Source organism: Myotis daubentonii, chromosome 18, assembly GCF_963259705.1.
Source record: "Myotis daubentonii chromosome 18, mMyoDau2.1, whole genome shotgun sequence".
In the NCBI taxonomy this organism is placed as follows: domain Eukaryota; kingdom Metazoa; phylum Chordata; class Mammalia; order Chiroptera; family Vespertilionidae; genus Myotis; species Myotis daubentonii.
This window is the reverse complement of record NC_081857.1, coordinates 30,791,869-30,805,699: the sequence shown is the minus strand read 5'-3', so window position 1 is coordinate 30,805,699 and position 13,831 is coordinate 30,791,869. Positions and strand designations below refer to the sequence as shown.

General features: G+C 60.7%; 1 protein-coding gene and 1 non-coding gene across 4 annotated transcripts; both read right to left on the bottom strand.

The window, feature by feature from the left end:
• Positions 1-98: 98 nt before the first annotated feature.
• On the bottom strand, positions 99-11,954 carry ADAMTSL4 (ADAMTS like 4). Of its 3 annotated transcripts, none has more exons than XM_059674585.1 (18): positions 11,820-11,954; positions 9,325-9,426; positions 9,029-9,086; positions 8,395-8,750; positions 7,520-8,204; positions 7,177-7,279; positions 6,322-6,458; positions 5,806-6,010; positions 5,450-5,622; positions 5,208-5,319; positions 4,923-5,108; positions 4,619-4,748; positions 4,228-4,432; positions 3,679-3,855; positions 2,905-3,111; positions 2,616-2,795; positions 2,201-2,345; positions 99-2,037 (listed from the first exon to the last, which is right to left on the bottom strand). In XM_059674585.1, exons 2-18 carry the CDS (start codon positions 9,342-9,344, stop codon positions 1,901-1,903), a joined length of 3,216 nt encoding a protein of 1,071 aa, XP_059530568.1. In that variant the 5' UTR covers positions 9,345-9,426; positions 11,820-11,954; the 3' UTR covers positions 99-1,900. The 3 variants fall into 3 exon arrangements, with proteins under 3 accessions (XP_059530568.1, XP_059530566.1, XP_059530567.1); XM_059674583.1 differs by having other exon boundaries at positions 2,201-2,360; positions 8,966-9,086; positions 11,820-11,856; XM_059674584.1 differs by having other exon boundaries at positions 8,966-9,086; positions 11,820-11,856.
• A 683-nt stretch (positions 11,955-12,637) lies between these two features.
• On the bottom strand, positions 12,638-12,800 carry LOC132221505 (U1 spliceosomal RNA). The gene has a single exon (XR_009450034.1). It is a non-coding gene; the product is annotated as a U1 spliceosomal RNA (small nuclear RNA).
• Between the last annotated feature and the right edge of the window lie 1,031 nt (positions 12,801-13,831).

Genomic DNA, 13,831 nt, shown 5'->3' with positions numbered 1-13,831 from the left:
CAGGTTCGCCAGAGGAGCACGTCTCTCTCGTGTCCTGCTCAGGCTGAGCAGAGCCTTCCCGGCTGGGTTTCCTCGGACCCCCTTCCCTCACTCAGGCCTTGTCCAGGGCTCACGTCGGCTTTATTTTCCTTCCCCTCCATGCCCTTCGGCCTCCTTCCTCACCCACTCTCAGGGAATAGTCCAAAGTCTTCCTTCCCAGCCACTCCAGCCCAGGGAGAGCCCAAGTCCCAAGGCAGCCGCGTGATGCAGGCGTCCGGGTGCGCGCCGGGACAGGAGTCGCAGAGTTCAGCGGTCTCTGCAGGCCTGTATTCATGGCCTTCCTCGGGCAGACGGTGGAGCTGCAGAGCGGGGTGGCTGGATGGGCGGGGAGGGATGCTTCCAGCAGTGGAGACCTGGACTTGGCCCTCAGATCGGTTGGGGTCAGGGAAAAGGCTGCCGGCTCTCACAACACCTCTCTATTTACCTTGAGAGATTAAACGCGAGGGGGAGGCAGGAGGGCGGAGACTGGGGTGAGACATCTCTGAAGAATGTGTCTTTGGCAGGACATCCAGTTCTGCTAGAGCCAGGCCAGGCTCCACCTCCAGCCATGTCTGCTGAGGGAAGGGGGAGGGGGCCCTCGGAAGTCACTTCCTCCCCCCACCCTCTCCATACACACCCTATGAAAAGCCATAAACCAACGGCTTCATAGGGAAATGGTAATAGCAGAAAGGATGGGGGAGGCCGGAAGACAGGGCCAGAGAGAACAGGAAAAAAGACCCTTGAAAAGGGGGCTGCCATTTCAGCTCAGCCCCAAGTTGAAAGTAGAGCTATTGGAGGCCAAGAGACTTTACAGAAAGACCCAGCCGACCGGGAAACTCACCCCAGGCCCGGCAGTTTTTCCTCCGCGGGACCCAAGCTCCCAACCCCATGCCTAAACTGGGAGAAGCGATGACCTCTAGCGGCCAGTGACCAATCTGCAGGGGCTGTGGCTGGCCAGGATCCTGGCCCTGGGACCCAGGCTTCTGCTCTCAGGTGATTGGGGCTCACACATGAGCCTTTCTGGGCCCAGATTCTCTCCACCTGGCTCTTCCCGCCCCACACACGGCTGGGTGCCGTGTCCTCTTCTCAGCCTTCACTCTGACCGGACACTGCTTGTGCAGGTGGCCTGTATGGCTGGGTTTCCATGACGACATTAAAGAGCCTGTTTCTCATTTGTCATATAATCTTCTTTAATAAAAAATAAATTAGATCTGGGGCGGGGGCCATTTCAGGAGGTGGGAAGCAGGACCAGGGGCTAGGTGGCCTTATTCTAACCTTTCTCTTTCCAGCCTCTGCCCAGCTGGTCCCGGTTCTGGGAAGTTAGTCACTTTTCCTGGGATAAGACAACCTTGGCAGTGGCTGACCCGCACCCCGAGCTAGTTAATTATGAGGGGTGCGATAGAGAGACCAGGTAAGGGGCGAGGGGCCTGCGGACAAAAGGGTGGTTTAGAAGAGGGAGGCCTGACCATGGGAACTGAGGTTTAGGGCACAAAGTTGGAATTGATGGGGGGCGGGCAGGCACTAAGCAGCTCAGATTACTAAGGAGCTGCACACTTGCTTTCCGCTCAGCCTAGAAAAGTCGCAGGGAAACCGCCACCGCCCCCTCCCCCTTCCTTCACAGTCTAACCTCTTTGTGAGAAGTGACACACACTTTTGAGTGTACACACGCCCATGCAGGTCCAGATACACATTCGGGGACATACGTGCACATACCCCATCACACCACCACACTGTCAGCCATCCTGCCTCCTTCAGCCACCCTGGGGGTCACCCCTGGTGAGACTAGGACAGACTGGAGAGCCAGAGGGTGCGAAGCGAGCTGACTGACGGGTGACCGACGGTGGCGTGAGAAGCCTTGAGCAGAGGTTCTCCTGGGCCCATTTCAGGCGGGCTCCGGGGGAGGCCGCTCCAGGGCGTGGGCACAAGAGCGGCAGCAGGTGGCTGTGTAGTAGGGGTAGACGCAGAGCCGGGCCTGGACCACCAGGGGGCAATGTGGAGAGCTGTCCTTGCATTGGTCATCTGGGGAAAGAGGAGGCCAGTGGGCACCAGATAGCCGTTGCCAAGACCCATCCCCCTGGAGGAGTGTTGCCCTCTCCGCTGGCCCTTCCTCTGTGTCGGTGGCCCACCCACACCTCAGCCAACTGCGTTCTCCTGGGAGGTGGGGGGGCGGGGGGGCGCTTACCAGGGCGCTGGCTGCAGGGCTGGCTGTTACAGGGCCGCTTCCGGGAGGGCCGCAGATGGACAGGGCAGCGGGCGCTGAGAGTCTGGTTGGCAGTCAGGCACTGGACCTCCCTGGTCTGCACACCACCCTGGCAGGAGCGAGAACACTGGGGAGACCCCAGCTACCAAATCAAACCTTGGCCGTGCCCCAGGCTCCTCCTGAACCCCAGGCCGCCTCCTCTGAAAGGAGGGTGTGAGCGAGACTGTCCTGGGACATTATGACATCCCACATGGAGAGGGCCCACCTGTCTTTCAGGGGAACAGGAAGTAGGACAATGTGAGGCTGCAGCTGGCCTTGGCCCGGGCACAGATGCCGGGTTTAGTGAGCGGAGCCTCCCCTTCCCACACTGAGCAGGGCTCGGGAGCCAGGCACTCACCGGACTCCAGGGGGTAGAAAACCAGCGGTCCTGGCAGTCCTGCCCCTGACAGGGCTGCAGGGCCGGGGGCCTGGGCAGGTGGGAACAGTTGCCGGGAGAAGTCACGTTGAACTCAGTCCCCAGTTTGGACACACAGATGACATCTCTGCGCTGTGTGCCTGAGCCACAATCTGAGGAGCACTGATGGAGAGGAAGCATCGGGTGTACAAGGGGAAGGGAGCGCAGGGGTCACTGCCCACCGCCCACAGGGAGTCCACTGACAGGCACCCCCTCCCAGGCTCCAGCTCACCTCCGCCCAGGGCCCCGTGTACCAGCACCATGTCACCTCACAGGGGCGCAAGCTGCAGGCACGCATGTCAGGGGGGCGGCTTCCTGGGGCACAGCTCTGCTCACTGGTTCCCACTCCTGCTTCCTCCTGGCCTGCCCCACGGGTCTCCCCACTCCCAAGGCAGACCACAGAACGTCGCTGGATTCCAGTCCCACACTCGGCTGAGCACTGTGAGCAGCAGAGCAGAGGGGGCTGTGTGAGGGGGGATGCGAGTGATGAAGAGGGGAAGAGGTAGGGGCTGAGAGGATCCCTGTGTCCTGGATCCAGATCCTGGGAGTTAGGGAATGTCCCAAGGGTCCCAGCCAGATAAGGGGAACCTTTGCTGGAAGTTTTGTTCATAGTGGAAATTTTTCTCACTTATCTCCTTTCCCAGCATCAGCAGTGTCTAGCACATAGTAGGTGCTTGCTTAGTAAATATTATACACACACACACACACACACACACACATATCTATATATAAATATATAGATATATAGATATAATTGATTTCAGAGAGGAAGGAAGAGGGAGAGATAGAAACATCAATGATGATAATCATTGATCAGCTGCCTCCTGCACACCCCCTACTGGGGACTGAGCCCCCAACTCAGGCAGGTGCCCTGAGTGGGAATTGAACCATGACCTTCTGGTTCATGGGTCGATGCTCAACCACTGAGCCACACTGGCCAGGCAGTAAACGCTTATTGAACTGTGTGGGAGAGTCTCTAACAGGCTGTGCTGGGTGTGGGGCCCACCTTGGAGCTCCAGTCGCTGTGGAACCAGGCCACAGTACAGGGCCCCATGTCACAGGCCTCTTTGCTGGGGGGCCGCGGGGGTCCTGAGGCGCACTCCCGTTCGCTCACTTCATCACCGTTGTTCCCGACACAGCGAACCTGCCGGCTCCTCTGGCCGCGCCCACAGCGCACAGAACACTGCGGGGATGAGGGGGGTCCATGGAGCTGGGCCTGGCTTCCTCACCAGCCGCCAGCTCTGTGGCTTTTTTTTTTTTTTTTAATTACGCTCTTTATTGTTGAAAGTATTACAGATGTAGCTCTGTGGCTTTTGAACAAGGATCTGCCTTTGATTCCTGGCTCAACCGGTACATGGCTTTGTGGGGTGGGCATGGGCCTCTGGGCCCAATCCCAGATTCAGCCTCTTAGCTGACTAACAGATTGGGTTCCATAAGAGATCTTGTTTGTAAAACATTTCTGATTAAAAACAAGTTGGAGAACCACTGCTCTCGCTCACTGGTGCCCACTCCCTTAGAATCCTCCCCCTCGGAAAGCCTGTTTGGTCCCACTCACCTGGCTCCAGGAGGAACGGACCTCCCAGTGGCCACAGAGGCGCAGCTGGCAGGGTTGGGTGATGTTGGGCCGGGGGAGGTGTCCACAGCGCTCAGGGGGCACTGAGGAGCCACCCCCCCCAAACTCCTGCCGGCAGCGTAGCTGGCGGTGCTGGGTGCCGGGGCCACAGGAGCGGCTGCAGGACGTCCACTCGCCGGCCTCCCAGCTGTGGTTGTGCGCAGGGCGGGGAGACAGAGGCACAGGTGGCAAAAGAGAAGATGTGTGGGGCTGCCATGTGCGGGGGTGGGGACCCTCAGAGGAGAGGGGCATGTTTAGCATCGGGGTCGGGGTTCTCCTGTGGGCTCGGGCTGCCGGGTTTCCTTCTGCGCCCCTCCCTGTGGGTCATACTCACTATGGGGGGCACGGGGGGCCGTGGCAGGGCTCCAGAGAGACGGGGGGTCTGGTGCCCACAGCACAGCTGCGCTCATCCAGTTCCTCTCCCGACTCACGAGAAATGCAGAGGAAGATGGGGCTCCAAACGCCTGGAGGGTGAGAGGGAAGCCAGGGGGTGGGACGGCTCCCCTGCCAGTGGGGTCCCGGGTCGGGCACAGAGTCGGCGAGGTGTGGCCCCGCGATCTAGGGTCTGCAACCAGGAGTGTCACGTTGGGGACTTGGGCTGAGGGTGCCAGGAACACAGGCTGGTGTGTGAGTCTCACCTTTTCCACAGGATGCTGAGCACTCGGAGTGTCCCACTCGTTTCCAGAATCCGGCGGGAGACCCCAGGGGTGTCCTGGGGTGGGGTGGGGCAGGCATCTGGGGGATCCGCACCTGGCGCTGGAGGGTGCCGGGGGTCCGGGTGGGGCGGGGCGCTGACGCAGGTGGGGGCTCCATCCTGAAAATCTCTGCGCAGGGAGAGTCGAGGAGGCAAATCAGATGCCCCCACGGCCGTGCAGCTTCCCTTCCGCCCTCCCCTCCTCCTAGGTCTCGGGACAGCCTCTCACCAGGCTGGAGCTGGGGGACGCGGGGCTCTGCGGCGGGGCTCTCCAGGCTCGGAGGAGGTGAAGAGATGACATACTGATAAGAAACACCCGGGTTTTCCTCCTGAAAGATCATCTGGGGAGAGAAAGAGAAGATAATGAATGTTTGGGGTGGCAAGGGTCCCATACCACTCACCTTCCCCCCGTCTTTGCCCCCAGAGGGAGCGGCCCCCTCCCCGGCAGTCCTTCCCCAGGCCCGAGCTCACGTAGACGTCCACGGGCTGGGTGGTGGGGCCGTCGGCCGACAGGCTCTCCCCGGCGCCCTCCTCCCGAGGAGGACGGTTGTACTGGAAGACAGTCCCACCGGCCGCGTAGGACCCCGGGGGATCCACAGCCCAGTTTCCGTTGATGATGGACCGGCCCCCAGGGCCTCGAAGTGCTGGAGGGGGCGGTCAGGACGCAGGAGGTGAGTCAGCTGTCCTGCTGTCCCACCACTTCCTAACCATTCAGAGCCCCGCTCCCCCTGCTCTCCTGGCCTCCTCCTTCCTCCCCTTGGGGCTTGCTAGGCTGCACCGGGGTGTGGAGGGCAGAACCAAGAGACCGGGGAGCCCCGGGAGCTCACCCAGGTAGTTGGAGCTGGGCCGGAGCTGGGCGATCTGGAGCCGGGAGGCTCCGGCCGGAATCCGCAGGATCTTCTGATAACCCAGAGGGCCCCCGCGGTCAGTGAGGTTCCCCGAGACGAGGTGGCAGGTGGAATCGTCACCCCCACAGACTCCACAGCCATCTGGACGCCGGCCAGAGCCGAGGATCCCGTCACAGCCAGGGCTCTGGAGGAGAGTGGAGTGAGGCAGCGGCCGCGGGAAGCCAGACACCACCTCACACCTCAGCCTGGGCCTCCGGGGACCATTCCGCCCTCCATGCCCCTTGATCTTTGCACCACGAGTGAGAATGTGTTTCTCTCTCAGCCCCGCCAGCCTCGGGGAAGCCCGGGTGCGCCTGAGGGGAGCCCCCTTGCCGTCCACCTCCTGGCTCTGCTCGCCCGGCCTGGCAGGTGAGAGCTATCCTCCTCCACCCTCCGGTGTGTTGTTGTCATGATAAACGAGGAGACTGTGCGCGCACGCGCCCCATCCTTCCTCACCAAACAGCGTCCGGCCACACACATGTCGAGGGCTCCTGGCTGACACAGGGTCCCGTCCCGGACCTTCTCAGTGTGACGGACATAGAAGCGGAAGCCCCGGGGACGACAGTTGAGTTCACAGCGTTGGGATCCCTGGACTGAGAGCCGGGGTGGGAGGGAAGGCGGTTAGCTGGCCTCCCTGGGGGGAGCTGACAGGGAAAGGCCCCCGGGTCCTGACGGAAGCTTGGCTCGTATGAGCTACTGGACCTCTGGGGGTGGCCTGGGTCACTGTGGGCGAAGGGAACAACGACAGTTCTGTGCTCGGAAAAGTTCGTTTGAGGGTCGCTTAGAAGTCGGGTCGGGTCGATTTAGGTCACCGAGACCAGGGTTGCGAAAGAGGAGAGATACTTGAAACCCTCGCCTGGGTGAGTTCAGAGCTCAGGAGGGGCTATCTTGGTATCAAGTTGACAGGCCCCAAATCAAGCGGACGGTGACATGGGAGCTAGTGATATAACCCCACCCAGGACCCGGGCACACGCCCACCCGGCTGTCACTCCTGGACAGGATCTCGCCCCTGTGTCTGCGTCACCTCCTGGGGCGCCTTCTCCCAGAGGGCACCTCTGGACACATCCTCTCCCAGCCGGACCCCTCTACCGACCGCCCCTTAACCTGACCCCGTCTGAGACACTCCCCCTTTCCGGCCGAGCTGTTCCTTCACCCCGGCTCTTGGAAACAGAAAGAAAACAGGACGCAGTAGGAACATGAGGGCCCACAGAGGAGAAAACGAGGGGTGAGGTGCCACTTGCCCGGTCATCCCCCAGTCTTAAGCCCCCTGCGGCCCCCGCTCCCTGTCCAGGGATGGGCTGGAAACCTCACCTTCTGTGAAGGGCTCCCACTGGTACAGCTGGCCCATGAACTCCTGGGAGTCAAAGGCTGCACACTGCAGGGCCCGGGGGTCTGGATGCTCAGGGGGGCAGGGCTGAGGTGGGGGGGGGATACAGAGGAGTCAAAGCTGGGGAGGAAAATGGGGGTGTGGGTCAGGGCTGGGTTTGGGGAGTAGGGAGGAGGTCGGGTCTCTGGAGGGGCTCCAAGGCCCTTACCCTGAGGAGGTCAAATGGAAGGCCCCTCTCCCTCAGGTCCCGATCTGACAAGCTGAGGACCCAGAGGCAGGGTCAGGGAAGCAGCAGTGGAGGGGGGTGTGGGTCCAAGGAGAACTCACCACGTGGCTGCAGGCTCTCAGCTGCTCACTCTCCCCAGAACATCTTGGGACGGGGCTACCGGGAGCAAAGAGGCTCCACTGGGAGCCGGCATGGGGGCCAGCCCTCAGCAGAGGCAACCAGCCATCCGGGTATCCAGGGGCAGACTCTGGGGGGGACCTGGGGCGATTCCCCCCAGATCGCCAGTGCTCCCGGCTCTGGTGGCCTCGGCCCTGGCCCCAGCCCCGAGGGACAGAAAGGAAAGGATTATTAGGGTGTCTCTCTGCCACCTGGGGACTGGCCCAACCCTGGGGACTTGGCATTCTTGGCTTAGGGGATACATGGAAGGAGACACTTTCTCCTGGGGAGGGGATAAACGAGGGGGGCTCTTTGCCAGAGGCCTGAGCCCTGGGAGGGGGCCTGGTTCTCGAAGGCACCTCTGTCCGAGCAGCCTCAGGGCCTGGGGATTCTGCAGGGGGGGACAGGGTGTGAGCGGCTGGCTGCACAGGGGGGAAGTGAGTTTGAGGGGTGTGGTTTGCAGAGGATGGCTCTGCTCCTGGAGTCAGGGAGGGAAGCAGCTCTGAGGCCTGGGAGAGCTCGGATCTGCGTGGTCTCTGCCGGTGCCGGCGGTTCCGATGGAGCGGCAAAGCAAAGGGCACCCTCCCGTAACCAAACATTCCTGGCTTGATGGGGTCTCGAACCCGGGACCTGCGAAGGTGTTGCAGACATAGGGTCACGGCTCTGGTCGTCTGTTACCCGGCCTCCCCTGCCCCCTCTACTTCCTGGCACCAGAGATAAGCACCCACTCCAGCCCTCTCTGTCCTCCTCCCCATTCCTTTATTCCAAGCCCCAGCCCTTGCCTAAGGCCCACCCCTTCCCTCAAAGCCCCTCCCCTCACCTCCTGGCTCCTGGAGTCTCCTGGGCCTCCTCTCTCCCTAACTGGGAAGCAGGACCTCGCAGTGGGCCACCTCTTCCCTGAGGCTGTGGCCTGTACAGGGGGAGAGTTTCTTGGGGAGCTTGGGGTCTGGGGCCCTGACTTTGGGAGAGCAAGATTTCTGGATGCCTTGGGGGCCGGGACGGAAAGGGTGGGCCCTGGTGGAGTTGAGCTGCAGGGAGCTGACAAGTCCGGCTCCTGTGTTGCACCCCCACCCCACATGGCTGGGAGCAGGAGGCCCACTGGTCCCAAGGACCCCAGACGCCCTCAGGGCCCTGGCCATCCTCAGGGGGGGTGAGAAGAACGTGTCCAGACAACACCTATGTAGACAAAAAGGTCAAACAAAATTAGAATGATTTTAGAGGGAACTATACAGAGAGGCTCTAGTCCAATGCTCAAGCTCAGGGAGGCTGTTGCCAGCCCAAAGCCACATTCAATAGCAGAGGTGCGATCTGGCCAGGAGCTAGGGCGTTGGGGAGGCCGGGGGTGGAAGGGGCCGTGGTTCAGCAGAGGCTTTGGAAAAGGGAGGCATGACCTGGAGAAGTGGGTGGGAGGGCAGGGGAGATGCAGGGATCACAGCCTCAGGTCCCTGGCTCACCTCCTGATCCAGGCAGAGCTGAGGGAGGGACAGAAGCAGCACCAGACCAACCGGGGGCCTACAAACCAAAGGCAGAGTGGGGACCGGATGGAAGCCGGAGCTGGTCTTGCGACACTGCCCTCACCCCCAGCAGGCTCCCCACATCCTGATGCAGATTCTCAGAAAGCAGAAGTTACGCATCACTTCATCCCCCCCCACCTAACCCCCCCCCCGCCCCCGCCCCTCCCAGTCCTCTCCTCTCCCTCACTCCCAGGGACCCAGCCATTCCTCCACCGGGGGAACCCACCCCTTCTTACCTGCCTGCCCACTTCTCCATCACTCCTCCTCGATGGGGCAAAGGAGGAGGGGCCCGGAAGTGAACACACTATTCAGTCATCTGGACGCGGAGGGGGTGCTCGCTGCAGGGACAGAAGCCTGGTGGTTACTCCAGAAAGCTTGGGGTTGAGAGGGATGACTCCGCAGAAGGTCATCTCAAAGTGAGGATGTGGGAGGGGGGAGACTGGCCCATCCCTTTATGATCCTAAGGGTGAGCGTGAGAAGGCATGCGCCCTGTCCAGCTGCTGAGGCCAGAGGGTGGAGGGCTCAGTCAGCCTCCTCCCCCAGCCCCATAGGAACTCCTTAGCTCCTCCCTCGTCCCAGCTAGGAACTGTTCCTGGGCGGGCTCAGGCCCATGCGTCTTTCTTCGGATGGTCTTCCCTTGGCTCCCACTCCTGCCCTCCTGGAGTCCCGGGGGAGGAGGGAGGCTCGGGGAGGACAGGCCAGGCGCCCCCTTGAGGAGCTGCCAAGAAGCCCGTGGGCTTTCTGTTTCCGACCTGCCTCCCAGCCTCTTCCCTTCTTAGCTAAGCTGCGTCTAAAACACTGAGGCACAGGCCAGCCTGCCTTGAACAAAGTGGGATCAACTAAGTGGGCTGATGGCTTAATCTCTAGAGAAGCAGGTGATGTTCCCATTTCCATGTAACCTCCCTTTAGGGCCCAGCGTCCAGCACTGGCTCAATGAGAGCTTATTTCAGGGGTGACAGTGATGGACGAGGGGGGGGGAGGGGAGACCTGGGAAGGAAAGATGCAGGTATAGCTGCCACCACTCCCCAGTCACAGGCCTGCCATTCCGAAGAGCCCAGGCGTCCGTCCCGAAGTCTAGTTGATCAATCAGGAAAGTGGCGCTTGGAGCCCTCCCCGGACTCAAAGCCTGGCATTCCCATGGCTCCCCCATGGCCCTCCAGCCCCTTCCTGTTCAGTACCAGCCCTCCCCGCCCCCACCCTTCATCCCACTCTTAGTTATGCTTTCCAGGAAAAAAAAAAATGTTTCTGTTGGATCTGAAAGGCACCCGGGAAAGGAGTCCAAGGAGCCAGTGCCGAGGTGGGCCAGCTCAGGGGCCGGGAAATGACAGCGGGAAGGGCAGGAATGTGCTTGGGGAGAGCAACCGTCAGCCCACTCCCTCCCGAGACCCCAGGACTTGGGAATCCGAGGGCAGGATCACAATGGTTGACCTGACCTGCAGGGTCACCCCAGCTGCTTGGGGTTGGGGAGGGGGTTGCTGTTGGCGGGGCTGACCACTGAGGTCAGTAACTCCACCCTGATGGAGGGGGCGGGAGGTAGTGGTTCCAGAGAAGGGCCAAAGTTCCACCCAAACCTTCCACTCTGCCTGACGCAGTGACTTGAGGTTGAAGGGAGGAGAGCTGAGGGTGATGGTCACCGCCTGTCCCTTCTCTGCTTCAGGGCCCCCTTTCCTCTCCTCTCTGACTCTGCTTCCCTCTGCTCCCCCAGCTCTGTGTCTTGTCGTCTCTCCCATGGATCTACCCAGCACACATAATCCTGTCCTGAGCTGGGTTTGGCTTTGGCAGTTCCCTGGAGAAGTGAGGGGTGGAGGGTGGGGGTGACGTGAGCTCCTGGGGCCCTCGCCAGGCCTGGCTCCCTCTCTGGAAAAGTCCCACCCCAGCCCCCCTGCACAGCTGGGCAGGGGGCCGACCGCCCCTCCACTGCAGAAACAGGACACACATGTGCTTGTTACCCCTTCCATGTCCCGCATCTGGTGGGTCCCTCACTGCCCAGGGTGAGGGAAGGGGAGGTCAGAAGTGGCGCTCCGGTGCCAGGCTGGGCATGGGTCTGGATAAACCTGGGCTCTTCCTGGCCACACCTCCACGCTGGCCAGTGGAGATCAAAGAGAAGAGAGACCTGGGCAGGGCTAACTGACCCTTTTACCCCCAGAGGCACCCACCTCCGGGAAGGGGGGGTGCTTGGGGGGAGAGGGCTGGGCAGCATGTTCAGGCTGGCACGGAGCCCCTACCCTGGGTAGAACTCCTGGGTCCTCAGGGCGCCCTCCATTCCTGGGTCCTGGAGGACCGGCCCTGCCAACAGGTGTCTTCCTTCCAGTCATCAGGCTGTGCTGGATCTCGGGCACCCACCTGCATCCCTCCCAGCGCCCCTGTCCCCCAACTCTAGGAGGGACGTGGAGGGGGGGGCACACCATCCTCCAGGGGAGGGCGGGAGGCGCTGGCGCGTGCGAGGACGTCCTAGCATGTTTTCCAGTTTGACTATGTGACTTAGCAGGAATCCTGGCCGGTTCTTCTCCAGGGCGACCCGGGAGAGTCCCGGGGTCACAGCCCCCTCCCCAGGAATTCGACCTCGGGGACTGGAGGATCCGGCGCGGCTCTGAGCGCTGGGGTCAGGGTCGCGGTGAGGACGCGCCCGCGGGGCGCAGGGAGCGGGGGCGGCGCGGGCGCGCGGGGCGGGCGGCCTAACGGGACCGGGACGGAGGGCGCCGGGGCCGGGGACCCCGGGGAAGGTCTGTACCTGCTCTGCGCGGCCCCGGCGGCCCGTTAACCCCTCTGCGCCCGGGCGCTCCCTGGAGGCGGCCCGGCTCCGCGGCGGCCACGGCGGCCCCTGAGCCCCGCTGCGGACTCTGCCGCCTCCGGCCGCGGCTCCGCCCCGCGCCACGCCCCCGCCACGCCCGCCACGCGCCCGCCCGCGCCCCTCGGCGGCCCCGCGTGGGGCGGCCCCCCCCCCCCGGTCGCCCCGGCCACCCACTCGGGGCCTCCGCGGACGGCTCCAGGGGTCGTGACGCGGGCGCTCCCCGCGGGTTGGAGGCGGCCGTCGCCCCTGGCACTGCCCCTGGGGCCCGGCGCGGCCGCGGGGACTCGGACTCGGGACCCGGTCCTCCGACGGCTCCGAGGGGGCGCGGCGGGAGGCAGGGCTGGGTTTGAATCCCGCTCCTGTGCCTGTGGTCTCGGGTGAGCACTTCACTCTGCACTGCAGTCCCCGCGTCTGTGAGATGGGGCAGATCGGATAGATATGCTGGACTTGGAAACGTGTCTGTATCCCTTCGTACTCGGAACAATGTACCCCAAAGTCAGAATACGCAGCGACACATGAGATGATGGGGTGCAGGGTTGGGGAGGAAAAAAAACAGGTTTTCCCTTTTAAAATGATATGTTTTTGAATTTTTAACCACAACATAACCTGTGTTATGTTTAAAAATAAATAATATAAAATATTTGTTTAATATTTTATTTTAAATTATTACTTAAACATAAATAATATATATATAAAATGGCTGATATAGAATAGGTGATAAACGGTCACTACTCTCTGTCTATCTATTTATTTATTTTTAGGGGAGAGAATGAACGCAGGCCCCCGCTACCACAAGTTATGCTGTCGAGTTCCCCACACTTGGGGAACTTGCAGGGGCGGCACGTGCGGAGTGCAGTGGACAAGCCTCACGCTGGGAAAACCGCTTTTGTGATCAATGTATCTCCCCTGCCGGGTAAGTATGGTCACTGTGGCTTGAACATGTTTATTTGCCATTTACTCATGAGCCAGTGTGCATTTTGGGTCTACTAAAAAAGTATCTTCTTGCCGAAACCGGTTTGGCTCAGTGGATAGAGCGTCGGCCTGCGGACTGAAAGGTCCCCGGTTCGATTCCGGTCAAGGGCATGTATCTGGGTTGCGGGCACATCCCCAGTAGGGGGTGTGCAGGAGGCAGCTGATCGATGTTCTCTCTCATCGATGTTTCTAACTCTCTATCTCTCTCCCTTCCTCTCTGTAAAAAATCAATAAGAATATATTTAAAAAAAAATAAAAAAGTGTTTTCTTTTTAATTAATTTGAGAGAGGGATTTGTTATTGCACTATTTATGCTTTCATTGGTTGATTAATATTTTTTTAAATATATTTTTATTGATTTCAGAGAGGAAGGGAGAAGGCAAGAGAGATAGAAACATCAATGATGAAAGAAAATCATTGACAGGCTGCCTCCTGCACGCCCCCTACTGGGGATTGAGCCCGAAACCCAGGCATGTGCCCTTGAGAGGAATCAAACCCGGGACCCTTCAGTCCGCAGGCTGACGATCTATCCACTGAGCCAAACCAGCTGGAGCTGATTGATTTTTTAAAAAAATATATATACATATATATTATTGATTTCAGAGAGGAAGCGAGAGGGAGAGAGAGATAGGAACATCGATGATGATGTTTTGGTCCTGTGTCCTAAAGAGCCTGGACGATAACAGGTTAATGTCCCCCTCCCAGGAGGGTGGTTTATCTAGGGACTGTTGGGGATAGCCCTGACCAAGAGGCATATTTATAGTCATGGACTTGGAGCAGGAAGCCCCTTTGCTCAGCCCTCAGAGTTCAAAGCAGAGGGTGAAACGCCCAGCCCGAGGGCCCGGGAAGGTATTTTAGGTCAGTGCGCCCCAGGCCCACCCCATCAGCGTTCACTCATCCACAAGGAGGCCAGGGACGGGACAGGAAGGTGGGGCCGAAGACAGCAGAGTGGGAAGGGAGCCGGGGAGGATGGGAAAGGTC

What these genes read in the sequence shown, in the direction of transcription:
- ADAMTSL4 (XM_059674583.1), bottom strand. Translation starts at nt 9,344, where the DNA reads ATGGAGAAGTGGGCAGGCAG. An exon ending in ATGGAGAAGTGGGCAGGCAG is followed by an intron (nt 9,087 to 9,324) that starts GTAAGAAGGGGT and finishes TTTGGTTTGTAG; the next exon opens with GCCCCCGGTTGGTCTGGTGC. An exon ending in GGCCCCCCGTGCCCCCCATA is followed by an intron (nt 4,433 to 4,618) that starts GTGAGTATGACC and finishes GCACAACCACAG; the next exon opens with CTGGGAGGCCGGCGAGTGGA.